The sequence below is a fragment of the Megascapheus bottae genome, chromosome 16 (genome assembly GCF_031878675.1).
Source record: "Megascapheus bottae isolate mThoBot1 chromosome 16, mThoBot2.hap1, whole genome shotgun sequence".
Taxonomy (NCBI): Eukaryota; Metazoa; Chordata; class Mammalia; order Rodentia; family Geomyidae; genus Megascapheus; species Megascapheus bottae.
In genome coordinates this window covers 19,665,843-19,681,243 of record NC_143524.1, presented here as the reverse complement: position 1 = coordinate 19,681,243, position 15,401 = coordinate 19,665,843, and the positions used below count along the sequence as shown (strand labels likewise).

At 44.2% G+C, this 15,401-nt stretch overlaps 1 protein-coding gene across 1 annotated transcript in view; it reads left to right on the top strand.

Moving 5' to 3' along the window:
• The window catches only part of Ldlrad3 (low density lipoprotein receptor class A domain containing 3), a 219,594-nt gene that overhangs the window by 87,856 nt on the left and 116,337 nt on the right, over positions 1 to 15,401 (top strand). Inside the window, exon 3 of the mRNA XM_090347878.1 lies at positions 12,657 to 12,782. Coding sequence (XP_090204004.1) covers positions 12,657 to 12,782 — 126 coding nt within the window. The remainder of the gene's footprint in view (positions 1 to 12,656; positions 12,783 to 15,401) is intronic.

Here is a 15,401-nt window from a genome sequence, read left to right as displayed (position 1 = left end):
GTGAGTCCATAACCATTTTCTCCATTAAAAACAAATCTGATGCATTGCTTTTCTTTATTAAGATGTCTGCTAGCTCCCAGAATAAGAACAGTCTGATGCCTTCCTGTCTGCCAGACCTACTTCCAGCCATAGGAGGCCTGATTTCTCCTAGATCTCTCCTTAGTTTGGGTCCTTTTCCACTCTGACCATTTCCTGTGTACAGCTGAGCAGTCATTACTGGGTAGAAACTGAAAAAAAGAACTACTATTAATGAGTGATAATAATAACAACACTAACTCATATGTTATAATAATATGCTGTATATGCTAAATCTGTTGATAATATACTATAAAATGTATAACTATTATATAATGCTGTTGTATTGTTTTATAGCACAATAATTAACAATAATAGTTAATGTGGAATATACCTAGTATATGTATATATGAAAAGCTAATGCAGTATGGATTATTATAGCTAATGATGTGATGCAGAGAAACTTCTAGACAGCTATTATATTGTCATGTTTCACCCCCAAACAACCCATAGAAGTGGATAGTCAATGTGTATACGTCCTGGTAGGGAAACCGAGGCACAGGGCAGCCAAACCACTTCCTGTGCATCACACAAATAGGACATGGTAGAGCCAGAAATGAAACTGGGCAGATTGATGACATCCAGCCCTCCATTCTTAATTGCTAGCATTAACTGTGGAAAGCAGTGGCTTTATTTTCTTGCACCAAAGGTCACAGTGAGGCAGAGGGAGGGAGGGAGATATGGAGGGAGGGAGGGAGGGAGGAAAGAAGGGAGGGAGGGAGGGGAGCACTGGGTCCTAGCCCTTGATGATTAAGTGATAGAGTACAGATGGAAACCCAGACATTGTAAGCCCCAAACCCTTCTGCCATCTTAATCCAGACCTATTCTAGGCATAAAAGAGGAGACCTTTCTGTTAGAGAATTTTGGCGAAGCTGTTTTGACTGCATGCCTCTTTCTATATTTATGCCCCAGTTAGCTGTGTCTGTTGCTCTTTTGCTCCCCAGAGTGGACGCCTGAAGCAGCTGATAGGTTATATTAGGAAGCAATAACACATGCCGTATCTGATCAGGAAAGCCTGGAGTCTGGGCCAGTGGTCATGTGGAGCTGTATCAATGCAAAGAGCTGAGGGCTTTTTGCTCTAGCAGAAATGAATTCATCCAGGCTTGAATTCCAGCATTGGGTTTGGCTTTCTGGACTGTTTATCACTTGCTTTGGGATTACAATAAAAGTGCTCTCTCCCCTCCCCCTTTGAGAGAATCCAGGCAAACTTGGCTTTTAACATTCCATTATTTTTTTCTATAATTCATCCTTTGCTTTCTTGTCCCCAACATGAAGGCATTTTTGACTCTGGAAAGGAGCCACAGTTTGACGTTTTAGAAAATGAGTTGGGGGACTGAAAGTAGCGGTGATCTCAGATCCTTTGCTTTTTTGCACAAATTCTAGCCTCTGTCAGGTACATCCTTGATATTCACTTGGGGGGGGGGTGTCATTTAAATTATGTCAATACCTTAATCATCCCTCCCCCCATTTCTACTTTTATATTGCACTTTCTTGAATATGCCTTTGGAATGTTGTGAATTGCAACTGGTTCATAGCATGTTTCTTACGAGAAATACTTCTTTATTTGTCAGCCATGGGGCTTTAACACAGGACCTGGACACTATCCCTGAGCTTATTTTGCTATAGGCTAGTATTCTACCACTTTGAGCCACAGTGCCATTTCCAGTTTTCTGGTGGTTAATTGCAGATGAGTCTCCTGGACTTTCCTGCCCAGGCTGGCTTTGAACAGTGATCCTCAGATCTCAGCCTCCTGAGTGGACAGGATTACAGGCATGAGCCACTGGTGTATATTTATTATTATTATTATTATTACTACTACTACTACACCTCTTTTTTGGGGAGGGGGCATACTAAGGTTTTGAACTCAGAGGGTTGAACATGCCAAGCAAGTACTCTGCCATTTGAACCATCTTCCGGTACCTTTTTGTATTGGTTATTTTCAAAATGATATCTTACTTTATGTCTTGACTGGCCTGGACTGTTATCCTATTTGTGTTCCCCTTTGTCACTGGGATGACAGGTGTGCATCAGGGTTTTTGGCTATTGATTGAAATAGAGTTTTGTGAGCCTTTGTGCCCGGTTTAGTCTTGAACCTTGATCCCTGTTTTTTGACTTCCAAGCCGCTAGGATTACAGGCTTGAGTTCAGCTTAATTTCTATCTCAGCTAAGAAACTATAAAATACTTTTGCTGATACTGACCTCCGGTCCTGTTCCTCTATGTCCACATTGCTTCTGCCTCTGGGCCTCTGTATCTGCTGTTCCTTTAGTCTTGGACCACTTTTTGTATCACAGTTCCATGAACAGAACTTTCAAATGTAGTTTAGCTGGGTACTGTGGATTCTGCAGGTGTGAATTAAAGTGAATTAAAGTGAGTGAAATGAATAACTGGATGGGTAAGGAAATAATAACACCGGTTTGCACATTGGCTGATGGTGGGGTACCACAGCTGAGGCCATCCTTCACTAAAAAAAGCCTTTCCTGACATGAGCCTCCATCAGGTTGAGATTAGATGTCCCTTAGCTCCCCCACCAGGGAACTCTGTGAATTGCACGCAAAGGCTTCACAACTCTAAGTGCTCAACCTTCACTGGCCAATTCCCACTCTGCTGACTCAGTGCCCTGCAAAGAACTCAGGAACATTTTGTAATCTGCCAAGAGGAACAGAGTTTTTTTTTTTTTAAATATTCTGTATAGGTAAAGTATAAATTCTTAGGATGGAGACAGAGTTAAGGACTTCTGACATTTCAAAGGGTCTTTTGCTGGGACAACCACCACATGGGTCTATAGCTTTCATGGTTAAAGCAGAGTCATTTTGACTCTTGTGAATACCTGTGGGAGAAGGGAGAACCTGTCTGTAGTTTGCTTGGGGATGTTCTCCACGTAGTTATTTTTCACTCTGAGAGGCCGTTGTTAGACCTTGCCTTGATAGAACAATGTCAGAGCCAGCTTTGATTGCTGGAGCAGCCTCTGGTCTGTGTTGTGACAAGTGCCAAGGAATCAGGAATGGCATGGTCCTTCTCTGTGGGTGTGGGACATAAATAGAACCAGCTGCAGTAGGGTTTCTTTGTCTGGAATGCAGTGGCTGAAACTGGGTCACTCGGCAAAGAAAATGAGTTGACTTGGGTTCATGGTTTTGGATGTATACGGCAGAGGGGCCCTGTCTGGTGACAATCTGGCTGCATCTTTTCTTTTTTTTTATATTTTTATTGTAATTAATAAAAGGGTTACACGATATTTGCCAGATAGAAGGTGCATTAATGCACATATATTGATACCCTTTCACATGTCTTGGTCCCCATCACTTCCCCTCCTCTCCCCCCCCCGTCTTGGTTTTCCCCCCTTCCCTATCCAATTTCAAATAACCAAATACAAATAAATCCAATATATCAGATAACAAAGTGAGATACTGCAACAATATGAGATAACCAAGGGACAGCAAAAGAGATGAGAGATAACATAGTATATTAAGGACAACAATAATTCATTATATGGCTTTTGTTTCAATATCCTGGAGGTCTTTTCAATTAGCTTCATACTGTATGGCCTTATGTATCAAGGTTTTGCTCTGTTGCAGATCTCTACTAGTAGAGCCCAAGGTTTCTACTGATTATGACAAATGAGGGAAACCATTGAGCCTATGTTACTTTGAGTCTGGCTTACTTCACTTAATATGATTTTTTCTAAGACTTTCCATTTCCTAACAAATGGGTCGATGTCGTTTTTTTCTGACAGCAGCATAGAATTCCATTGTGTACAAATACCACAACTTGTTGATCCACTCATCAACTGAGGGACATCTAGGTTGGTTCCATATTTTTGCTATGGTAAACAGTGCTGCAACGAACATTGTTGTGCTGGTGGATTTAGTATGTCCTTGTTTCTGGATAATTGGGTAAATGCCAAGTAGTGGAATTGCTGGATCATAGGGGAGGTCTATCTTTAGTCTTTTGAGGAACTGCCATACTGCTTTCCATCCCACCAACAATGTAGTAGTGATCCCTCCTGGCCATATCCCCTCCAGCATCTGTTGTTATTCGTTTTCCTGATCCTGGCCATTCTAACTGGAGTGAGGTGGAATCTTAGAGTTGTTTTGATTTGCATTTCTTTTTTGACCAGAGATGTTGAGCATTTCTTCATGTGTCTATAGGCCATTTTTGTTTCTTCTTCAGAGAAGGCTCTCTTTAAGTGTTTGGCCCATTTTTTAATGGGATGGTTGTTACTTTGGAGATTACTGGAGTGATTCAATTTTTTGAGCTGTTGATATATTTTAGATATGAGGCCTTTGTCTGTTGTTTGGTTGGTGAAGATCTTCTCCCACTCTGTAGGCTTCCTAATTAATTTACTAGCTATGTCCTTTGCCATACAAAAGCTCTGCAGTTTAATGCAGTCCCACTTATCTAGCTTTTCTCTTATTTGCTGTGATTCTTGGTCCTTATTAAGAAAGTTTCGACTTGTGCCAAGGAGGTCTAGTATATCTCTTATTCCTTCTTGTAAAGTTTTCAGGGTGTCACTGGCTGCATCTTTTCGTCAACAGAATCTGCAGGCACATGTGTGTGCCTCTTCTGGGCTTTCTCCCCCTCTCCTTATAGCCACCAGGATTTAGCCACAGGAGCTCACTCTCATAACCGGATTTGAGCCTAATCAAGTCCCAGAGGACCCATCTTTAGGCACCATTCCCATATGAGCCCTCAGGGGAAACCTATAAGCCATAGGAAGAGTGTAGCAAAAATGTTCACACTTCCATGTTTGTGCTTAGTTTTAAAAAATGCAAATTCCTCCTAGGCCAGAGGGCTGAGAACCTCACTTTCCAAAGAACACCGAAGAATCTGCTAGAGGTGTTCCTTGGGAAACTTCCTGAAAAGGAGAAGCTGGCTGTGTTAGCACCTTAAATCGAAGACAGTGTACAGCCCAGGAGAGTGAACTTGAGCAGCGTCTTCCAGAGGCAGAGGGACTCCGTCACACTATCCTGTGACTCCTGAAGCCCAGGGACACCAATCTTGGCCAAGACGGATACCCTGTACCAGGTGCAAATTTAGAAAGATAAAGAGCCATGCTTCCCTTGGCCAGACAGGAATTCCCCACTCTGCAGGCAGTGGGTACACAGGTGTGAATACAAAAGGAGACAGAGATGGATAGAGAGGAAGAGAACGTCATAACAGCTGAATCAAGGCAAAGAGGGGCCTCGGGCTGGCTGGCTGTCACCAGTGGAGAATTTGGCCCATCTTGCACCATCCAGGGTAGGAAGCTCTTCTCAAGCCTCAGTGGCCAAAAGCCATTTCCTCAGGGAAGTTACTGTCAGTGACCTCTAGCTCACTGTAGCTGGACATGGAAGCATTCTAACGCCAGGAGCTCTGTGACTTCGGGAAAGTCCAGTTGCCTCTTTGGGTTCTGTCCCCACCCCACAAGCGAGAAATGTGAATTCTAGAATGAGTCTGAATACTCTCTGTGCATATATCTGTGGGACCAGTCTGCCCTAAGGTGTCACAGAAACACCGGGACACCTGGTGACCTGCAGTTCTTACAGGGCTTCAGATACTATAGCTAGGGCTTTCTTCTATGACATAATTATCACTAACATCTGGTGAAATGAGAAAAACTTGGACAGCATAGTAGTGACCATGTACATGGAAAGGGGTGTCCACTCATGCCTCTGGGAGGAGGTGTCTTTACCTGAAGACTTTGCCTTCCTGCAGCCAAAGCCACTGTGGAGTGACACTGAGGACAACAGATTGCAATTTCTTGATGCCCTTTGGAATCTGCTGTTTTGCAAAGTTTGGAGCATCAACCCTTGGAAAGCAACAAATTCAACTAGTCAGTGGACTAGGGTCACTCTGTCCTCTTTTGCCAATGCCATTTCACAATGCAAATCCAGCCAGGTGCTCGTGGCAGTGGTCATGCCTGTAATCGTAGCTACTCAGGAGGATGAGATCAATGGACAAGAATCTCATGGATGCTTATCCTCCACCAGCTAGATGCTGGATGTAGAAGTGTGGCTCAAGTGGTAGAGCTCTAACCCTGAGCAAAACGGTCCTGCAAAAATGCAAGATGAGAGTTGGGTTCCCGTAGCCCATGCCTATAATCCTAGCTATTCAGGAGGCCGAGATCTTAGGATTCAGGTTCAAAGCCAGCCCAGGTACTAAAGGAGGCTCTTATCTCCAATTAACTGCCAGAAAACTGGAAGTAGCACAGTGGCTCAAGTGATAGAGTGCTAGTCTTGAGCTGAAGAGAATAGGGACAATACCCAGGCCAAGAGTTCAAGCCCCACAACAGACAAAAAAAAAAGCAAGGTGAGTTCAAGGCCTGATGCCAACACAGAAAATAAGAGATGCAAGGTCTGTTCTCAGCCAAGGTCTTCTGAGATCTCTTCTCCCATGAAATGGGGATGGCAGAGGGTGACTTGGCTCTGCACCCTCTGAACTCTGTATCAGGTTGTGTGGGCAGGGCACAGACGACAGCTGTTGTCATGTCCAACTTCTGGCTTCTCAACTTTCCTCTGAGCCCTGCGGAATGCTCCAGTGCCTCCTGTGATCAGCTGCCACCATCTTAGCAGATGTGTGATAGTACAAATGTAAATCATAGCAGGACCGGCTCCCTGTGACATAAACAGTGACTGAGTGTCGCCCGCCAGGCAGGACATACCATTAGTCATTCCTGGAGAGGGGGCATGAGCTGGTTAATTGAATGGAAGCTCATTAATTTACAATCATTCATCGTCTCTTTTTTTCTTGGTCTCCTGAAGCTCAGTGCTTCATGAGACAGTTGAGTGAGGCTTGGGGGAAATCTCAGAGACTGAGTGGATAATCCAAGGGAAAGTAAGAGTGAGCCCTGACAATTTACTAGCAGCTATTATTTTTTTCAGCGCCTCTCTCTCTCACTAATTCACTTGTGTATGGTAAATAGACATCAGGCATTGACTGTAGGAACTTGGAGTGCACCTCCCTTCAGAGGTGAATGGAGGTGTTAGAACAAGTGTGTTCTGGGGATTGAGGAGGCTGGAAGATTCATCACACACCACTACGGTGGCGGGACATTTGGTGGCCATGGGGACATCTGGTGAGGGAGAAACTAAGCAAGACACGTCTGAGGTCAAAGGAGGCTGCAGACAGAACGGCAGGTTGAGCGAGACCTAGCGAAATTAGAGGGGACCCAGGTGAGCCCTGGAGAAAGGCATTCTAGGCAGGGGAAAGGTATATTCTATAAAAGCCTCCGAGGTGAATCTTGCCTGGCTGGCTCTAGGAGGGGTAAAGGTGGGCAGGCAGAACACTGGATCTCTGTGTGATGATGCTGCCTTGGGGAATATACTATATTCAGGTGACAGAGAGTCAGTAACATCCCCAGTGGAGGAGTGGCAGGCTGTTGTTTATGAGAAAACAGTCTCAGCTTAGGTGTTGTGATTGTCAGATTTTCATTGCTGTGACAAAACTCCCGAGGAAATCACCTAAGGAAGAAGGAAGAAGGATTTGTTTTAGCTCACCTTTTCCAAGGTTTTAGTCCATAATCATTTGGTTCTGTTGCTTCCTAGCTTCATGCATGGTAAGGGGCAAGAGGAAAGCAGAGAGTTACCAAGAGGAAAGATCTGGGGATAAGATAACCTGCTTCAAACTATCACCTGTCCCAGTGACCTCTTTCCTTCAGCCATCCTCACCTGATAAATAACCCATTATCAACTCACTGGAAGTAATAGTCACCTATTGATTGAAGATGCCAAGTCCACGATCCACAGTTTGCTCAACAACGCCACCATCTGGGAACCAAGCCTCAATACATAAGTCCTTTAGGGAATCCAGGAACTTGGATTTAGGAAGGACTGTCACCAACCAGACTGGTAGAGTGTCACTCACTCTGCCTAGGCTAGTTGTGCAAACAGTGTGGTTCTATGATCCCACAAGAGGTCTGGAAATCTGGAGCAGTGAGGGCGCTGGTAAACACTCCAACCAGTGAGTCTATAAGATGTGTTGTCCTGATTGAGGACGTTTCATAGGCATCATCACTCGTTGTTGTTGGTTGGGGGGGGGGGCAGGGACAAATGTGTCCTGGGTGGTCACTGGAAGTGGACGCTTGCAGTGTCACTTGTGGTTCCCTCCAGACTTCGCTCACGAATTGAAGCCTTTCCTCTTGGCTGGCTTTGCCTTTTGTGATTGGCTGTAACAGATAGTGCTGAGTGCTGCGGGCTTCAGTGAATCTCTAATGCAGGCTCAGCATCCTGGTATTGTGTTCTGGGTGCAAATGGCTTGTTTGAAAATCTGCCCTATGATAAAGGGGTGGATAAATCAGCTCCCAAATACTCATATATTTGTGAAAAATAGTCATACTTTGCCATTCAGTACCACCCTTACTAGCCCAAGAAAATGATTTGCAATTCAGGCAAAAAAGTTTTTATTGCAGATATGTAATTTATAGGGTAATTTGCAGTGGTGAAAATTTGATTGTAACTAATTTACTCTGAGAGACCAGCCAAAAATGACCTAATTGACTTTTATTAGGCCCTTTCTCTTAAAGGTCCCATGACTCCCTCGCTCCCTGCTTCCCTCCCTCTTTCCTTCTCTCTCTCTCTTCCTTCCTTCTTTCCTCCTCCTTACCTTTTTATACCAGTACTGGGACTCAAACTCAAGGCCTCAAAGCCACAGCTTCATTTCCAGCTTTGTGGTGGTAACTTGGAGGTAAGAGCCTTCCTACCTGGGCTGGCTTTGAACCTTGACTCTCAGATCATCTTAGCCTCCAGAATAGCCAAGGATTACCCGAGTGAGCCATCAGTGCCCCAGCTCCAGAACCTCTTCATACCACCCATGTTGGAGACCAGGCTGCCAACATATGGGTGTTGGAGAGACAAACCCCCTCCATGTCATAGTACTACGCCATAGCACCATGTCTATGTCATGTTACTATCTTAGAGCACCATGTAAACCATATGGAGGAAGTGCTGAAACCACTTTGCTGTTCCAAGATGTGGAAATATTTTTGCAGCCATTATAAACTTTGGAAAATATTTACATTATAATACTCAATGAAAGAATTAGTCTATAAAATTATATGCAGTTTCTCCAGAGACTTGTGTTGAATGAAAACAAACCATTCCCAGTAGGCTAAGTGATGTAGGGTTCCATTCAGATAGCATGCTTAAAGGGACGAAAGGAGAAAACATAGATGTTCTTGGTTCCCAGAGATCGATGAAAAGATGGACCTAGGAAAGTTGTAGCCATAGCAACATGAAGAACCAATGGGCTATGGAAATACCCTGTCTTCACTGTATCAGTTCCAGTATCTTGTCATGATATTACCCTGGAGTTTTGCAAAATATTACCATTGGAGGAAAGTAAGAAAAGTATACCTGGGAATTAACTCTTGCATCAAAATAAAAGTTTAATAAAAAGTATTCCTGGGACAAGCCAGGTGCAGCAGCTCTGCCTGAAATCCTACCTACTTTGGAGGCTGATTGGAATTTGAGGACAGCTTGGGGAAGGGGGGGAACTCATCTCACTCAGTCAAATCTGGGCATGGTGTCATGCAACTATGTGGGAAGTATAAATAGGATTAAGGTGAAAGCCGACTTAGACATGACAGTGATACCCTATTTTGAACATGCAGGGCTAAAGGCATGGCTTAACTGGTAAAGCACCTGGTTGGCAAGCACAAGACCCTGAGTTCAAACCCCAGTACTACAAAAAAGAAATTCTGAGGTATTAAAAATTATATGCATGAAAGTATGGTAATTGGATAAAGAAGTTATAGGGCGTTTCTTTTTCCCTCTTCTTTATGTGTGAGTTTTGTTTTCCATCTTCATTCACAAGTGAGACATCCTTTGGTACTGATTATTGATCACCGTCTAATATCCCCCACGCCCAACCCCATCAAACTTAGTTGTTTTGGATGCTGGTTCTGAAGCCTGAACTCAGGGTCCGAGCATTGTCCCTGAGCTTTATTTATTTATTTTTGCTCAAAGCTAGTGTTCTGCCACTTGTGCCACAGCTCCACATCTGGCTTTTGGGTGGATAATTAGAGGTAAGAGTTGCACTGACTTTCTTGTCTGGGTTGGTTTCAAACTGCAGTCATCAGGTCTCCTGAGGGCTAAGATCTCAGGCATAAGCCACTGGTATGTGACTAAAGGCCAAATCTTCATTCATTTGCTTGTGCTTGTGGTGCTAAGGAGCAAACTCAAGGCCTCATGCATGCTAATCCTCCAAATTTTATCTCCTAACTTTAACGTCCTCTGGATCTTGCCCATGTAGCAGCTATTACCACTGTTTCCAAAGTGGTGACCTTTTTCTATTTTTCACCTATCTTGTACATTTACTAATGGGAATTCAAAGAACTAGTTCACCCCTACCACTCACTGATTTGTTCAATGATTTTGGGGGGAGGAGCGGGTCATGGGGCTTGAACTCAGCTGGGGACTGTACCTGAGCTCTTCAGCTCAAGGCTGCCACCCTACTCCTGGGCCTGCGCATTGTCCCTGAGCTCTTCAGCCCTAGGTTACTGCCCTACTCTTAAGCCCCACTTCCCATTTTCTAGAGGTTAATTGGAGAGTAAGAGTCCCTTTTGTGCCTGGGCCGGCTTTGAACCTTGATCCTCAGGTCTCAGCCTCCTGAGTAGCTAGGATTACAGGTATAGGCCACCGTGCCCTGCTTCAACAATTTTTTTATATCAAAGATACTTATTTTTATCCTGAGGATTATAATCTAAACCTATAACTTATTTTGTTGCCCAAATTATTCTGGCTTTGGAAATTTGGGACCTCCTTCCAGTGGATTCCCCTGACCTGGCCAAAAAAAAAACAACAAAAAAAAAAACAACAAAAAACCCCCAAAACAAACAAACAAAAAAACCCCAGCCATATTGCAGGGTCATCTTATATATGTCCAATGGAATAGGCCGCTTCTTCGAGGTACCTGGTCACCTCTCCTGGGCAATGGTATTTGGAAACCAAGCTCTTGGTGCGATGTGTGTGTATTAGCATGGGGGAATCATTGCTTCTAGCCTCTGAGCAAACAGAGCTACATTCAGGGTAAGGGTTTGGATTCCGGTGCCCTTTAATGGCTCTGGGAAAATTTCTACATATTACCGAGGTCTTCTTCCTCAGCAAATAGGAGGTCAACTTCACAGGGCACTTAATTAATTAAATGCTGTTCATCCTCACCACTGTCACTATACTTTTAAAGCTTTACAACTGGTCCTTTATCTATTAGAAACTTTTTTTTTTCTCTGATCATCAATGTTTAAAAAGAAAGCTCATTGTGGGAGTTCTCTGTGAATGGACATGAAGTCCCAAGGGCCATGGGTAAGCAAAGGAAGCCAGATCCAAGAAATATCTGCAGGATTCTGCATTTACACGGGAGGAGGCAGGGATGGAAGACGATACATGTGTACTGGCTTGTCTGTGCACAAGAAACACGGGGACCAGAAAAAATACTGGAAATGCTGGGTAATTCAGGGATGGGTAGACAAGGAGCAGAAAGAAAGAAGGGGGTGCCAGAAGCAGAACAGGGGAGAGGAATGAGCAGGGGGGCAGACCTCTATAGGTAAGGTCCGTGCGTACAGCTCTGTTCAGGGCATCTGTTGACATTCATACATCTAGTTCAAGGTGTTGGTGAAGCTATACTCAGATATCTCAGAAATCTAACTTGAGGCCAATCATATTATCCTCAAAGAGCATCCATGAGGTGGGGGGGCAAGACCCATGTCCCACTGTGTCAGTCCTCCTAGCATTTTCTAGGCAGTTTAGTTGTCTTCAGGACCATGGCTTACAGTGGTGAAAACTACAAAGCAGAACCCACAAAAGTTCAAGGTAGATGTCATGAACGTGTCTTCTCCAACCAGGGCCATGTGGGATGCATTCATTGCCCTGCAGCTGGTTGTACCTGCCAGTGTGAATGTCTAACAAGGACTCTTGCTGGAGACTTGGCATTCAGACTTTGTAGCCAAGGCTGGTCACATGGTATCCTCTGCTGGCATGGCCCCTAACTCCTTAGAAGAAAGGCAGGTGTTCAGTGTAAACATGGTGTAGCTTGACAGTTTGGACCTACAGTAGGCCACTTTACTAATGCAAGTAGTCGGGACCCTCCCCAAATCCATATTCCCACCCTGCCAAGTGGGCCTTGGTAAAGAGCAATCTAGAGAGTATTGCATTGAGCTTTTCCACACACTTCTCCATTGGGTGGCTGCTGGGTGGATTAAATGAGGTAATCCATGCAGAACTCCTGGCTCACCACCTTGCTACAGTGAGCACTTGCTGCTGAGTTCAACTGCCATTGCTTTGACACCCAGGGGATGTGTTCTGATTGGTTCTTCAGCACCTAGCAAAGCGAACCCCATCCATTGTCCATCACTGTCCCCTCTACCACTTCGTGCCTTTGATCAGACTCCTGCTTGGTCCTGTCTGAATTTCTGTGGGCTTTGGAAGCTACAGCACTGCCATTCCCTTCCTAGAGCATGCTACATAGGGATGCAAGCTGGCAATTGGTGGGGAGCCTCCCCCAGGGGCTTTGAGGCAAACGGAACCCATAACATGTGCATGTAGGTAGGAGGTCATGGTCTGAAAGCACCACTGCCCTGTGTCTTACTGTTGTTTTTTTCCTCTTCCTGCAGCCAAAGCTAAGTCCAAGTGTGGCCCGACCTTCTTCCCCTGTGCCAGTGGCATCCACTGTATCATCGGCCGCTTCCGGTGCAATGGGTTCGAGGACTGCCCCGATGGCAGTGATGAAGAGAACTGCAGTAAGTTCTGGGGGATAAGTGGGCAGGCTCACCGGTCCTTGCTGGCCACTCTCCTCTCTGTGCTCCTCACAGCCAGACACTGGGAGTTCTCTGCTGTCACCCAATCCCCACTCTTTACTTCCCCGAGGTATAAATCTGTAACATCCAGCTGTTGTTTATGGAACTTTATGAGTTGTGCAGGGCCTCCTGATTTCTAGCTGGAGCTCTGCAAACACAGGTTTATCATCCCCACTGAGCCACAGGAGCATCTAGTGAAGACATGGAAGCTCCTTCACCCAGGCGCAGGCTGCCCATGAGAAACAAAGCCATTCCCAGGGTCATCTGATTGTGGCCAAATACTGCATATTTATGTGATTGCCCTCTCTCCTCCTCCGTTCTCCTCTTCCTCTTCCTCCTTTTCCTTCATGCCAATTCTGAGGCTTATGAACTCAGGACTTAGGTGCTGTCCCCTAGTGGTAGAGTCCTTTTACTTGAACCACAGTTCTACTTCTGACTTGGATTGGAGATAAAAGTCTCATGGATTTTTCTGCCTGGGTTGGATTCAAAATGAAATCCTCAGATCTCAGCCTCCTCAGTAGCTAGAATTATAGAATTATTTTAAATGCTTTGAAAAAATGGTTCGAGTTAGATATATACAAAGAATATGTTTTTACAAAATAAAATTCTTAAGTAGTACAGATCCTAGGATTTCTCTTTGGCTGTGGCCAGTTGATTTCTTTTTGCCTGCCATATGATATTCCATAGCGTCAGTATATACAGACAGACTTCTCGCATTGAATGTACCCCATTAGCCCCATTGTTGACTCCTCCTTGTGCTGAAAACATGTAGTTCCTTCCTTGGTAGTACTGCTAACACATGATAGCCTCAGGGACCTTCAGATGTCTTTTCCCCAATGCTAATATGGTTCTAGCTTTCCTAGCAAATTACACCATAACTGTTTCTGCTGGTCAGTCTGTACTCTTCTTAGTCCTTGTCTTCCTCTTAAATGTTACAGTACCTGAGACTTTCTAGTAATCATTGCCTGTGAGTAAATGTACACATTTGTTTCATATGCTTATGTTTTTGTAAGGTTTTGATGGGTTCAGAGCTTTAAGACCATATGCCAGAATACACATGTAACTGTAAACACACACACACACACACACACACACACACACACACACATACACAAACGCAATTCAGTCCCAACAAAAAGCAAGTGTGACATACTATAATATACACATTCAAATTGAGTATGCCATCCTTTTGCTCCATAATCAAAGACTGTGAGATTTACATGGTTAGATATGGGTCTTAGATCGTTAAGAGAGTACATTATTAATATTCCAAATGTTGCCAGTGAGAATTAAGCCAATGTTTTTTCACATCTATTTGAAAATACTGTTCCAAGCTGGGTGCTAGCTACTCAGGAGGCTGAGATCTGAAGATCAAGATTCAAAGCCAGCCTTGAACTGGAGATAATCCAGTTAACCACCAGAAAACTGGAAGTGGAGCTGTGGCTCAAAGGGGGAAAGCACTAGCTTTGAGCCAAAGAGCTCAGTGCCTGAGTTCAAGTTCCATGACTGATAAATAAATAAATAGTATTTTAACTCAGTATTTTGAAGACTGGTAAGTAGTAGCAAGGTCAACATTGAGTCCTTCTTTTTTATGTGCCTTATACTGTAGAGGAATCAGATACCTGACTTAAGAAAGTTGTTTATTTTTTCTTTTTCCTTTTGAAAGACTATCAGCCAGTGCAAGAGTAATAGAATTAGAGTCCATTTCTTAAGCCCTAATGAAGAATGGATGTAGGTAATGATCATGGTGGCTGTGAAAACCCACAGGTGAAAAATTAATGACGGGGCTTTCTGATGATGGATGGGGCTGGAAACTCTTGAACCACCAAGTCGATCTTTCACAGACAGCTCTGGATCGATACAGAGCCACTGCAAGGGGAGTGGAGACAACCTGCTCCGTGGGTCTCTATGTTATTCTCAGAGCCCATTTATATTCATTAGCTCCCTTACCCCATAGAGACAGCACTTAAATTTTGCCTAGAGTGTTCAAATCGAGAGGAGCAGAACATTGTATCCCTCCGGACAGTGACGTTTTGGTTGCTTGCCTCCTTCCGGAGCTTCTGAGCCTGCTCTGGTCTCATTTTCTTGGAGAAACAGCAAGTCTTTTTTAAAAGGGTCTTTTTTAAGCAGGGTCTTTTGGCCATGACTCCTCTCCATTTTCATTCATCTGGGACTCCCTTGTCATTCCTGAAGACTATGCTTATAGGGTGGAGAATTCTGGGCTGACAACTCTTTTCTCTAAGTGCTTTTGGTATGCCACTTCCTCTGACTTCTCTTCTTCCTGGAGAAAACTTCAGTCATTCCATTCTCTCCCCCTATACATTATGCATCATTTTTTCTATAGCTGCTTTGGAGATTTACTCCCTCCCCATGCCTTGGCCTTGTTTTCAGCATGTAGATCATGGTGTTGGGGTCTGAGTGTAGAGTTCTATGAGTTTAACCTGTTTAGGATCATCTGATCTATTCAGAGAACATTTTGGTGTTTTGCCATACTTAACACATCTTTAGCTGTCCTCCTTTCTTCCCTCCCTCTCTCTCTTACCTCCCTTCCTTGATCTCTTA